The following is a 14,726-nucleotide window of genomic DNA, read 5'->3' as shown; positions in this document are numbered from 1 at the left end:
GTGAGGATTCAGGAACATCTCTTCATGTCATCACCCCTCTTTACCCATTAGGGAGTATATGTGCTCACATTTCAGATTTTTATTTTTTTTTTACGAAAAAAGTTAGGATATGACAACATCTTATGACCCTCTGCACCAAATTAGGACATTTTACCAGAATCTGGATCACAGAGATTGTGTGGGTTTTTTTTTTGTTTTTTTTTTAAATAAATGGCTCTACATGTAACTTAAATGTCCCAAAATGGCCAAAACGATGGCACCAGAACATAATTTAGGTGCTGTAACAGAAGCCCAACATTAGGAGAAAAAAAAAAAAAAACTTTTCCACCAAATCTCAAGTGTGAACTTCCCCCAAAATGTGTATTCTCACACAGTAGATGTTTGTAGAAATCTACCCTCGCATAAAGTGGTTTCTGCAAGCCCCAGTCAAATAAAAGGTACAGCCTTAAATCTTTTTGCAACAAATCTGTAATGTGTGAACTTACACTAAAATTCCTGCTAAAATGCAGACGAGCCATGAAAGAGCCGGCTTTTGTGCCAGGAGCGTAAATGGAGAGATGACATACACAATGCTCTACACAGTAGCGGGGACAGTTCTGCATGCAGAGCATTGTTCACGTTCTGTAATGTCATCTATCACGGCCTCTGACTAACGCTGATAATGTACAGTCCTATTGTTTTAAAAAATAAATCAGGGGGTAGATCAGGGCGATATCGCTCGATTTTCCTCTATACTTCTGCACTTACTGTTCATCTTATAGCACATCTTAGCAGCATGGGTTCTTAATAGGAGCATGTCCTCAGAAAATAAACTATAATATTTATGTTAAAGCTATTTTTAAAACACTTTGTTGATGATAGAAAAGGAAAAATATGTCACTATCTCTATTTTGTAAATCCTAAATCCTGCCGTTTCAAACTGTCCGTTAAGCCTAATAGGCGTAACTTCTTAGACTGTACAGATCACTTTTCAGCAGTCATCTCATTATGATCGCAGGCACGATTACAAAGACAGATAGTACTTGTATATAGGGAACACAGGATTCACAGGCACACAATAGGCAATTGTCACAGTTTACCTACTCCTTCTTTGCACATTGACCTCTGCACGGGTCACAGAGCATGCCTAGAAAACTCTTCCATAGAAGTCAAGGAGGTCCCTTCAGTCTATTGTGTCTATGGCTGCTGTAAAGCATATCTCTAAACAGCTCATGCAAGAGTCCTGCCCCCTAATCATGTTAGGGAAAAAAGGATATGTCGCCATTTGGTTTTAGCTGGCCACCAAAATTATAATAAACACATTCCCTTTAAAGAGTTTTCCAGGCTCCTCAGCAGGTCAGCACCATCAGATCGGTGGGGTCAGGCACTCAGCACTGCCATCGATCAGCTGTTCCCTGCAGCTGATGGACTGGAACTACTACTCTGAACGGAGCCAGAAGCAGAACGCTCAGTTCAGGGTGTAGTGGCCATGCTGGGTTACTGCACCTCCGCTCCAATTCAAGGGCCAGGGAAGACAGGTCATCAATAATGGAAGCCCCCCCCAAAAAAACAGTTAAGTGCTATGTACACCTTTCTAGCCCTTATATTCTGCTGTAATGCATGTATGACAAAAAAAAAGCGACTTTGTAAATAGTCATTGCTATGGAAATGTATGCGTCTCTATGGTAACAGACAACAAACAAACCCTAAGTAGTCTGAGCCTACAGTCATACTGTCCTTTCTGTTCCTTACTTCCCGATACTATACCAAATGTATGTCAGGAAGAAGTTTGCACACACAGAAGGCTTTATAACTGCAGAATCGGACTAGACGAGCTGTGTTTGATGTCCGTTACCAAGGAGAAACCTAAGTCTGCACTGCAGTCGTGGACACAAAACAGTAGGACATTTTTAATGAAGACTATTTACATAGCTGCTTCTCTTTTCATCATAAGTGCATTGCAGCAAAAAAGAAAAAAGAAAAAGAAAAAAAAGGTCTGCAGGTGTACATAGCCCTTAAATCTGTCATTGAACAATGGATCCCTGTAAGATGCATTAATAAATTAACCTGCACAGAATTTTTAGACCAGATTAGATATAAAAAAAAAAAAAAAAAAGTATTTAAAAAAGGTAGATATTCATTTTAAAAGGGTATTCCCATCTGGACATTTATGGCATATCCACAGTCCAATAGCTGCGGTTCCTAATAGAAGATCGCAGCAGTCTGTCCATTCAAGCAATGTGATGTGTTTATTTAACCAAGAGACAGGGCTGTGGAGTCGGAGTCGGAGTCGAGGAGTCGGAGTCAATTTTGGGTACCTGGAGTCGGAGTCGGCAAAAAATGAACCGACTCCGACTCCTACTAAATTTAAATTGGAATAAAAAAATAAAAAAGCAAGTTTAAATGTCCGAATTCATAAACAGTTATAATTAATGACTTCTCTACTGTAAGAATAAAGGCCAATGCACGCAGTGCCTCACGTAACCGCAAAACAAACGCGTTCAGTGATGTGAAGAAGCATGCTTTTCATATGCTTCACTATATGGCACGCAATGCACAATTAGGAGCGGCAATACATATACTTTGCATTGTGTTGTGTTCTGATGTTACAGGGAACACAATGCCCATGGTTTACCTGCCTTTCACTGATAAGGGATTAAGTAAATATGTGTTTTGCAGGACTAGAGACACTTGTATAAGTGAAGGGAATGGAGGGTCAATAGTTCAAGACTGAAGCTGTAAACCATGGATGTCAAACTCATGGCCCTCCAGATGTTGCAAAACTACAACTCCCATCATTCCCTGATAGCTGTAGTATGCCCAGGCATGATGGGAGTTGTAGTTTTGCAACAGCTGGAGGGCCACGAGTTTGACATCCCTGCTGTAAACCATTGGAAAAACTGCTGTCATTCAGCTAAGGCTATAAAACGTGTAAACTCAGAATGTTATCTTAAACTTTAAACATGACTATGGGATTCTTCTAGGGAAATCATGTTTTAAAATAAATGTCCCTTCTTGGATCCTCCCACTGCCCTGTCTTCAGCAGAAGATCAGCACACAAAGGAGAAGGCAGCAGCTTCTGCCCAACTACCTCTCTGTGCTAGAAGAGCTTAGAAGAACTTCTTTCTTTCCTTCAAGGAATGTATAAAATACATTTGCATATTAAATACAGAGGAGTCGGAGTCGGAAGTACAAAAAACTGAGGAGTCGGAGTCGGAGCATTTATCTACCGACTCCACAGCCCTGCCAAGAGACATCATTACAGAACGAGGTGCTTGAGAAAGACCCAGTTTGAGTCGAAACGTTGCGTTCTGTAATGATGCCTCTTGGTTAAATAAATTGCTTGAATGGACAGACTGCTGTAGGACTGAAACGATTACTTGATTGAATCGAGTAATTCGACACAAAAAAATCCTCAATGCAAAAAATTGTTTGCGCCATGTGACTACAGAGCAGGAGTGAAGCGCTTACTATTACTTACCGCTCCGTGGTAACCCGCCGGCCCGTACCGCGCTGCAGTGGATCCTGACACATAGTCAGGTCATAGTGCACGTAAGCCAGTGCAGCGCGCGGAGAAAAAAAGAGGAAGGAGCTGTGAAGCGGCACCCCTACAGGAAAGTTAAGTATTTTATTTCACTGGCGCTGAAAATATGGCACTGAAGGGGACAGCCGGCAATGGATGGCATGGAGGGGCAGATGGCAGTGGGGAGACATGGAGGGGCTGATCCGACGGCACTGGGGAGACATGGAGGGGCTGATCCGACGGCACTGGGGCAGTGGGGAGACATGGAGGGGCTGATCCGACGGCACTGGGGCAGTGGGGAGACATGGAGGGGCTGATCCGACGGCACTGGGGCAGTGGGGAGACATGGAGGGGCTGATTCGACGGCACTGGGGGGGACATGCGCCAGTGTGAAAGTAGCCTAACTTGGCTATTTTTGGAACTCCCATACAAGTGAATGGAGAGAGCTGAGCACGTATGCTAACTTCTCCATTCATGGCAGAGATCTGCAGATAGGTGCAGGTTCCAGAGGTGGAACCTGCACCTATCGGACATGTATTTTATTATCCTTGGCTAGGTCCCAAATGTCCAGATGGGAATATCCATTGAAAAGTCACAAGAAGGAGCTGTCAATAAAACTGCTTAAAATGTTCCCTGCTAATTTTTTACTCATCTGCCTGGCAAAAAGAGGTCTAGCTTTACCCGCTGGTTCTCATTTACAGCAATCGATTCATATCCGTCACAGAAGTCAGGATCTGTTTCCGGGCTGTTAAGGTGTCTTGACATAGATAAAACATCCTCTCGATAAATCGGCGCAGATCCAAACGTTTCCTTGGCTGTATTGTGTTGTTTTATATTCAACCTGATAGAGTCTAGAACAGGATCTTCAACCGTTGTATATTTTTTAGAAATTGCATTTCTGTCTGTACCGAAAAAGTGCTGGTTTTCTTGTTCGAGAGCTGTTACTAGATTTTCATAAGAAATCTGAGAATGGCACTTAGACTGTCCAAGAGGGGATACACAGTTTGTATGGTTTGGCACAGGCAGACTCGTCTGGTTTCCATGTCCATCTCCTGAATCTTGCTCTTCGTTCGGTGATAAACAGCTAGGTACAGATGGCCAACTCTTTAAGGTGACCAGTCCTACACCGGGTGGAGATTGGGAAAGAGACCGTTTTTCGACATTATTAACCAAAGAAGAGTGTTTATTTCTTCTGTGTCTTTTTAAAGAGAGCTTTGCCATTTCATCTTCAACCTTTGCCCTTTCAAAGCCCTCAAACTTTTCGGGTGAAGAAGACTTGCTCCTCTCCCGTTTATTTTTCTTGAGATGATGTCCAAACGAGTTTGGAGGAGAACATGGCTTCTCCAGTTTGAACTCCACCTCTCGCCATCCATTCTGATGCTCTTCTTCTTGCACAGAGTTAGAGCTGAGGCTGAAGCCGGTAAGACTGACCGAGCAGTTTTCTGGTATGGTCGAGATACGGCTAGGAGCTTTCTCTGTTGTGGGAACTTTCATACAATTGTCCTTTTTGTTGACGCCCTTCCACAGACTTTCCCAGCCATCTACACCAAAACATACAAATATATTCATTTCAATTGCCGGACTGGACAAAGAAGATCATTAATTACTTTACAATGCCTGGTTCGTGACATCAGTAGATAGTCAACACATCCTGACGTAAAACCTAACATATAACAGTGTAGAAGATTTACCTTGGAAAGCGGTGACTGACTCTATGGAGAGCACTCTTCTGCCGATGGATGAAAGGCTTCGACAAACGGATGAGGAGGAGCAATTAATCTTTTCCTCACACAGGGATATAATGCTCTGTATGCAGAGAAGATTTATTTCCTATGATCACTATGAATACTTTATGTGTAAATCTACAGATCAATACATTTTTCACATACAAGACACAACCCTCACAAAAAAAAAAAATTAATAAAAACACAGCTAAATAGTGAAATTCTCAACAGTACAATAAAAAAAAAAAAAAAAAAAAAATATGAGTGTAAAGTTACTATAGTATTAAGAGGATTGTCTGGAGGAATTTTAAATGTTTATTTTATTTTTGGATGGGGGCAGTGTGTATAACATATAATTATTTTTTTTTTTTTAAAGTAAAGGCTACAGGGGCTGACAGCTAAAAGTGGCCCCATGTTGTAGGTGGGTTCAAAATGACACAAAGTGGGGCAACACAAGCAGGCAGGGCCAACAATACTGTAGTGCAGCACAAAATACTGCCTCAGCAGAAGTTGCCTTCATCACAGTATTGAGTATTTAACTGTATCTCTATCCTGAGGACGATGATACAGTTGAGTTCAGCAGGGCACATGCGGCTGTTGGCCAGGTGCATAATGTACCCGATGCTCAGATCGTTATGTACCCAGCCGTCAGCCACGAGGAAGGCTTTGACGAACCCCTGGCCATTGGCGCAACAGGAAATTTGCGTGCAGGACTTTTATTCCCCAACTAAGATAACAGACCTCAGATGGATATGGCTAAGGCTACTTTTACACTAACGTTTTTGCTGGATCCGGTAGGGTTCAGCAAAAACGCTTCCGTCACGAACTCCTTGAAAGTCAATGGGGGACGGATCCGTTTTCTATTGTGTCAGAATGTGACAGAGAAAACGGATCAGTCTTGTTCCGCATCCCATGACAGAAAGCAAACCGCAGCATGTTGCGGTTTGCTCTCCGGTATAAGAACGGAACCGAATGCATTTTGGAACATTCCATTCCATTTTGTCCCCGTTGACAATGAATGGGGACAAAACAGAAGCGTTTTTTTCCGGTATTGAGACCCTATGACGGATCTCAGTACTGGCAAATATTAACGCTACTGTGGATATTTTAGCTATGTGAACCCGCTTCACTCACGGTTGCTGAATACACAGGTCCTAATTTAACGTAGACCAGCAGCATATGTTGGTCTATAACAACCCCGTGCACTGCCATAAGGGTTACATTTAAAGGGGTTATCCCATCTTAGACAATGGGGGCATATCACTAGGATATGCCCCCATTGTCTGATTGGTGCGGGTCCCACACCTACAAGGAGAACGGAGCCGGGGAGGGTTGTGGCTGGAGGACCCCAGGTTACCCGATGTCCGCCCGCCACCAGGGGCAGCTCCCCGACTCTGCCATTTAAGTGAATGGGAGCGCACCGTGCATGCGCGGCCACCGCTCCCATTCATTTCTATGGGGCCGACGGAAATAGCCGAGACAGCGCTATTTTCGGTGGCTCCATAGAAATTAATGGAGGGCGGCTGCACATGTGCAGTGCGCCCTCCTCAACTTTCTCCGCTCCGTTCTCCTTGTAGGTACGGGTCCCAGACCCGCATCTATCAGACAATGGGGGCAATGATGAGGCGTCCACATCCGGCAGTCCGTGTGCCTAAACTGATATCAGTGGTTTTTTTATGCCAGAGAACTGGTGTAAAAATAATAAATATGGGAAAATGGCAAAGAGGGGGTAGAAATGCTACTTGCGCAAACATCTGTGTGCAAGTGGTGTTTTAAAAGACGCAAATACGCATTTTTCAACATTTTCATGCCAGAAACTTCATGATAATTCAGGCGCAAAGGATTTTATTTTTTGGAATGCGCCTGCTATCAAGATCAATTATTAAGACTATATTAAGGAATTGTCGTTGAAGCAATTTAGACATATATGTTCTATTCACGGCTAAGCAACACCATATGTTTAAGGTAGCAGAATATTACGTAATGTAACTTTTCGGTAGCAGCAGAGGAATGGTCAAGGTCGAGGTAAAGCCCACAACCTACCTCAATGTCCGGTCTGTCGGCCGGGTTTTCCTGTTGCATAGAATCCAGCAAGGAACTTAAATCTTGGCAAAATTCTGTCTCCGAATCTGGGTCGACTACAAATTCTATGGCCGCTTTCAGTGTTGCACCCAGAGAATATATATGGCCCTGTAGAAGGAAATATATATATATGAGCAGATGATCGATTTTTACTGTTCCATTCTTGTTTCTTAATGATTTCGTTATAATTATCATAGATAGATAAAGAGAGAGAAAAGGATACTAAGATAATTGGATGAAAGGACAGACAGACAGACACACTGTAGGAATAAGGGATTTCCAGTTAAGAAAACCCAATTTAATACACTTCATTAGGCAATTATGCATTAAAGGGATTCTCCGGGGGGCATAGTAAAATATAAAAAAATCGTACGGACCTTTAAAATGTCCCATCTGCTCTTCAGCCACTCTGATCCCTGCTGGGTTCATTATTCATGGGGAACTACAGCCAATGACTGGCCTCAGCTGTGATGTGCCATGGTCGGTGATTGGCTGCAGCAGTCACGAGAACTATAAACATGACGTCATCACTACAGACCAAGCAGTGCCATAGCAGTAAGGGAACATTTTAAAGAAAAATTTTTTTTTTACTCAAAAGCCCCCTGCCTAAAAAAACAAAAAAAAAAAAAAAAAATTTAAATATAGGGGAGTCCTGTCTAGGATCCTTACCTCTCGGCCACAGTAAGAGCAGTTACATAGAGCATCTCTTGTTCTGTCCTGAATTACACAGGCAACTCACTGATTTGAATGGGCCCGGTGTCATGCTTTATTTCTCCTGTGGTGGCGCTGCAGGCAAAATGAACACTTGCTGCCCGGTGTCCACACTGATCACAGCTGATTGATGGAGGTCTCAGCAGAGGGAAATTCTGGACTTTAAGCCTAGGCAAGCCCTAAAGAGAACCTGCCACCGCGAACAGGCAATATAAGCTACATGCAGCAGGTTATAGAGCAGGAGGAGCTGAGCAGACGGATATAAAGTTTTATGGGAAAAGATTCAGTAAAACTTGTATTTTATACATTTAAACTCCTGCTCATTCTGGGCTTTCAAGTCCAGGAGGTGGTCCTATTAGTGATTGACAGCTATCTCTGTATACACAGGCATAGAGGGAAGGCTGTCAGTCACTGATAGGACCGCCTCCTGGACTATAAAGCCCAGGAGTAGGAATATAAGTGTATAAAATACAAATTATACTGAATCCTTTCCCATAAAACTATATATCAGTCTGCTCAGCTCCTCCTGCTCTAAAACCTGCTGCCTGCAGCTGAGACACCATGTTCAATGTGACAGGTTCCCTTTAAATTGGCCATACCTTATACATAAAATTTAGCAAAAAAATAAGATAACAACAAAAAACATGCACTAGGCACATACCTCAATAGTGTTACCAGTCAGATCAAACTCTGGAGGTACAAAGGCCCCTTCAGGATCATCTAGAAGATAAAATGTAACCCAGATTCATAATTGCTTTACTGAATTCTTTGTAGTTGATATCACTCTTACTGCACATAAATCAGATCAAAAAGAAACAGTGACATCCAAAATATGCAAAAACACATCACAATGAATATTTCACATAAAATTATACCAAAAAATAAATAAAAAATAACTCGAAAGTCATTAGTAATGCTACTCCATTCCTATAGAGTTTAAGCTGAAGATCGTATCTGTATCTGTATTTAGGATCATAATCCCTGACGAGTAGAGAGGAGGATGAGGCAGCTCTTTACCTCAGTGTTGTGAAGCAACTTGTCATCATGTGTGATCAGGACAGGTTGTGTGTGTACTAATAGGACAGTGGCCATTTTGTTTCTCCTAATCATTGCTCCCCAGACTAATGAAAGGTATTTGGGAATATATTTATCATGAAGTAATATTTAGGTATTTTCTTAATTCCCGGAGAACCCCTTTAAGTAAACACCTACAAATTGATTTTGTAAAAAGCAGATTCCTCACAACTCAGGTGAAGATGGAACCTAGACGATGCTTTGGTGAACCTTAAAGGGGTTGTCCAGGTTCAGATCTGAACCTGGACAGCCCTCCATTTTCACCCCGGCAGCCCCCCTGACATGAGCATCGGAGCAGTTCATGCTCCGATGCTCTCCTTTGCCCTGCGCTAAATTGCACAGGGCAAAGGCATTTTTCTGAGTTCCGGTGACGTACCAGGCTCTCCATGGGGCTGACAGGAACTCCGGTGACGTCACCAGCACTGATGGGCGGGATTTGGCTTTGCCCTAGCCAGTAAAACGGCTAGGGCAGAGCTAAAGCCCGCCCCTCAGAGCCGGTGACGTCACCGAACACACTGCTGGGCGGAAGTTACCGCCCGGCAGTGTGTTATTGAAAACACAAGAGCCCGTGCCCTGCGCGATCTAGCGCAGGGCACTGGAGCGCACTGGAGCATGAGATGCTCCGATGCTAGGCTCAGGGGGGCTGCCGGGGTGAAAATAAAGGGTATGTCCGGGTTCAGCTCTGAACCTGGACAACCCCTTTAAAGGGGTTGTTCGAGTTACTTAAACTCGGGTAATCCCTTCAAACAGTCTAAAATAACAAATGAATGAATTCTCACCCATTTTCTCAAGAGCAGCGCTCCAGTCCTACTGCTGCTGATGTCATCTTCTTGGCTGCAGCAGTGATGCTCTCTGCACACAGGTCACCTCTGCAGAAGATTGCTGGCCTCAGCTGTGCACAGGACATTTCTGCTGAGGTCAGTGATTGGCTGCAGAGGTGACCTATGTGAAGAGAATATTACTGCTGCAGCCGAATAAACAAGGAGGACCGGAGCGCATCGCAAGAAGAAACAACCGAGAATCTATTTAGCTATTTTAGGCCGTGTACAGGGGTTGCCAGAGTTTTTAAATAACTTGGACAACCCATTAAATCTAGCTGTTGGTGCAGGCTGCAGCACAAAACCCTTGAAACTTTAAAGGCTATGTACACCTTTGAAAGCAATTTTTTTTATCATTCCATTGTACTCCTTTTGAGCTAAAATCATTTTTTCAATTGGTCTTTATTAAAAATACGGAGCCCTTTTTCTGTACAGAGCTGAGATGCTCTAGAGCAGGGTTTCTCAACTCCGGTCATCTGGACCCACCTACCGGTCAGGATTTAAGAATATCCCATAGAATGAATACCTCTGGTAAGCCCTGATGCATGGACACTAATTATATTACCTGCTCAATACTAAGGAAATCCTGAAAACATGACTGGTAGGTGGGCCCCGAGAACCGGACTTGAGAACCCCTGCTCTAGTGGCAACCTGTGGATTTTCGCTCTTTTCTGTCAGTTGGGGAGCTGACGGACTCCTTATCTCTGCTTTCTGATAATAATAGCTCAGTTCTTATCTTACTGATAAGAATGTGGCTTTAATAAGTATTTATAACCTCTCTGTAATTTTAGAAAGAAGGGTTATTAGATGACTGGCACAAAGTGAAAGTACCAGTCACACAGTTAGAAAAACAGTTAACCCTTTGAGACAGAATGGCTCAATTGAAAGTATGATTTTTAGCCAAAAATGAGAAAAATGCAATGAAACAAAAATTGCCTCTGAAGGTGTAAATAGCCTTTAATGTAGAATCTAATTTCCTTGCAGAGCTTTGAAGGGTATATTTTAAAAAGCTGTTAGCATTCATATTGACATGTTAGAGCTTTGATCAGGGGAGGTAGAGGTGTGGAGACCCCTACAAGTTGAGCGCTGGACTCTTTGGTTCATGACTGGATCTGCTCGCATCTCCTCAAGCCGTGCATTCAAAACTTTTTGCTTCTACGTTTTTGTGATCACGGGGGTCTCAGTACTCTGACCTCAACCAATCAAAACTTCTGACATGTCAATAGGCCATGTCAAAAAAAATTAAGGATTAAGTATCCTTTAAAATTCAGTCAGCCTACAGTCACCATAATAAGGGGGAGCTTACTGGATATGCAATTATATTTGAGTTGAGTAAGAATGGGCATGCACATTAAACAGCCAAATGAGAGCAGGCCTACAGCCATCTCTGTTGACCACCCCCATACACATGCCGCTTGGCCAAGCATGCAATTGTCCTGAAGAGGGAAAGGCGTGAAAGCTGCTGCCCGACTCATCTGGCAGCGGCTTATCTCCCTGAGAACAAAAAGAACGAGCAGATAAAATTAACTGCCCGATCCTTATTGCCCGCCAAGTTCTGCTGCAAGTAGACAGTTAGGAGGGCCCTATACTCAACAGATGATTGACTGTTCGCACCGAAATCTGTGAAAAAACACTCACCTTTAGGCCCCATTTACGCGACTGTGCCCATTTTGCAGACCGCAAAACATGAACATCGGCGGTGTGCAGCCCGCATCTTGTGGACGTATTTAGGTCAATTGATCCGCACAGCGATGCGGGGTGCACATGGCTGGTGTCCGAGTGTTGCAGTGTTTCGATCCGCAAAAAGGGCACGTTCGTGTGAATGGGGCCTAAGAATGCTGCTCCATTCCAGGCACATGACCATACAGCCTCCTCCTCGTTACATGTCACCACTGAGGCCAGTGAATGGCTGCAGCAAGTTAACGTGACCAGGATGGTATGTCATCACTTCCGGTTCACCAGTGACCGAAACCTCGGTGCTGTAACGGATGTGCTTTCTAAAGGTGAATGGGTTTTATTGCTTTGTTTTAAATAAATGTCAGTTAACCATTTTAGTTTTTTGGTGTGGGGGAGGGGAGGGTTTGGAAAACAGTTTTAATCAATCTCCCCCTAGTGGTGTCTGCAGGCAGTGGGAATTTTATCATTTAACTGGTACAATAGCGCTGAGGATGTGGAGCACTATAACAGACAAGCAGATCTCACATCCCTGATAACGATTAAAGGGGTTATCCCATAACTAATGTAAAAATTAAAACCAAACATCATATAGGACATGACGATCTCTTTCTAACAAAGCTAGAACCAGCCCTGTACCTCACATGGATCCAGAGATCTCCCCAGTCATTGCTTTGCTAGATTTATATCAAGCTGACAGCTCAAGGGGAGTGTCTTCTCTGCTGCAGCTCAGGGGGCGTGTCCATGCTCTCCCCATTACAGCTCAGGGGGCGTGTCCATGCTCTCCCTATCACAGCTCAGGAGGCAGTTGAAGGATGAAACTGAGCATGTGCGGCCTTCTCAGTGAGCAGGTCAAAGAAATAAGAACTAAAACAAACAGCAGGTGGCGCTATACAGATCCATTTTATTGAATAACTCACTGGCTATGCTAAATTTTTTATTACATGCAATTACAAAAGTATTCAGATCCGGGGGCTGGTTTGAGAACCATATAATATTTTTCGTGGGACAACCCCTTTAAATGAATAAAATGATTAAAAACAATTAAATAAGCAGAATTCTACAGAAAAATAGACGCTGATAAAAGATGGAAAGGAACATAGTGAGAAATCACTTTTCAGCTCTTCATTACCAGAATTTGCTGTATGACACAGTGTATTGTTCCTCTTTTACGCGACTCTCATAAGGGATGCGCAGTTGTCATTGAGAAAGCTGCTTGGGGACTTGGCAGCGCTGGAAGAAAGGAAGACTTACCACTAAGCTGCTCCATGAAGCAGACGTTGCCGCTGGTGTTAAATGCCAGTGTGTCTGGAGTAATGCACAGCGTCTGGAAGATGGCCGCATGAGAGATGTCCTTCATGGAGTAGCAGCATTCCAGGCAGATTGCCCAAATATCCTGCTCCGTGAGACAGTTATCTCGTAGTGACAGAATATCAGCCAAGGACACGTTTTCCTGCCAAGACATTTCACAGCACTTTAGTAATGGTAGGAATACTCAGCGATTCCCTGTGGCTTCATTTCTAACCAATATTTAGGTATTAAAAAGGAACAACTCATAGGAACAATGACCTGAGAACTACGAAATGAAGTCGCTCCCCATTAAATAAAAATATCTACGGTATATTAAATAAGTAAGTTATAGACTATAGTGTCCGACAGATAAAAGACTGTAATATAGATAGATTTTTCTGCGACTGTCACATGTCGCAGTGCAACACCATAGGCTATGATTATAAAAATTGTCGCGCGACATTCGCAGTGTAGTTGTGCCCTATATGTCGTGTGACTTATTCTCATGCGACACATGTCGTCGTGTAGCCCGAGCCTAAAGCTGACCTACAGCAGTGAAGAAAAATGGCTGGGTTGTTATGGAAACCTGGAGTAAAACTGTGTGTATGTGGAGACTAAGGTCCTGTGAGCTTCTATTGGCTGATGAGGGACATGTGACCGTGTGTATGGCAGTTGGGATATGAAGAGAAAGACTTGCAGGCTTGTATTGGCTAATGCAGGTCATTTTTGGGGAATATCTCAGGAACGGTACGTCCTGGAGAGCTGAGACCCCCACAAGATTTATTTCCAGGTAGCAAGGGATGTGTATGCCAAGTTTCATTGAAATCGATGGTTGCGTTTTTGAGTGGTCGCGGAACATATATATATTACACATACCCCTTTTCATGTGTACAGCGCCTTGGAAGAAATGGTGCAATAATAATAATAATAATAATAATAATAATAATAATAATACTAATAATAATAATAATAATAATGTAGAAAGCAAATGCCATAAAAAATAAAAAAATAATTTAAATTCAACAATGTCTCAAACATCCATATCACACAGATCACTATTACAGTGTAACTATATTAGAGGGCCAGTATGCCCAACTGATCATATACATGAGGCTTAAAGGGCATCTGTAACATGTGCACTTGGCAGCTGAAGGCATCTGTGTTGGCCCCATGTTCATATGTAAAATTAGAACAAAGGATGGTAGGGCACACCAATACTCGGTACCACACAGATAATTATATAAATGTTTTATTAGTGACATACACTGCTGAGTAAACTTACATAAAATATAAAATGTAACTCTCCTAAAATGTTAAAATAAAATACATATGTTTACTAAAAGACATTCATTACCTAAAATACCATTGAGTACATTCAAATCCAATAAATAAATAAAAATAATTATTGGATGGTTGTATGGTAAAAATAGTGTCCTTCCAGATGGATACTTGTCACTTAATCAATGCCCCAAAGGTGAAATTGGGGCTATACCTGTTTCTAGAGTCCTTTTGTTTGAGGGCTTTTTCAATAGTCACTGCAGCTGTAGCGACTCAGTAGTTGTTATACTTCGATACACTCTTGCTGTTCAATAGTACAAAAAAGAGCCGGAACAGTTATACTCACAATCGTGGCGTAGTATTGTCGGCTTTAGTCAGTCACAGGTGGCGTCCCACGTGTGGTAGATGCTACTTGTACAAATTGCAGCGAAGTAAGAGTGATACGGTTTTGGGATCCTTGATGTTATTCTTATAGCCGTGCTGTACTTGGAGATCAGTCGGTGCTGTATAGCTTCTAGCTGTAAATGCTTCACGAAGGTGGACTTTGCCACGAGGCCGACTCTCCAGACAGAC

The 14,726-nt window shown here is 42.8% G+C and overlaps 1 protein-coding gene across 1 annotated transcript in view; it reads right to left on the bottom strand.

The window, feature by feature from the left end:
* The window catches only part of KNDC1 (kinase non-catalytic C-lobe domain containing 1), a 113,087-nt gene that overhangs the window by 69,071 nt on the left and 29,290 nt on the right, over window positions 1-14,726 (bottom strand). The window contains 5 exon segments of the mRNA XM_044298019.1: window positions 4,184-5,043; window positions 5,194-5,308; window positions 7,270-7,416; window positions 8,681-8,739; window positions 12,840-13,038. Coding sequence (XP_044153954.1) covers window positions 4,184-5,043; window positions 5,194-5,308; window positions 7,270-7,416; window positions 8,681-8,739; window positions 12,840-13,038 — 1,380 coding nt within the window.

This window comes from Bufo gargarizans, chromosome 6 (assembly GCF_014858855.1).
Source record: "Bufo gargarizans isolate SCDJY-AF-19 chromosome 6, ASM1485885v1, whole genome shotgun sequence".
In the NCBI taxonomy this organism is placed as follows: Eukaryota; Metazoa; Chordata; class Amphibia; order Anura; family Bufonidae; genus Bufo; species Bufo gargarizans.
Note: the sequence above shows the minus strand (reverse complement) of the source record. Positions and strands in the feature narration are given on the sequence as shown.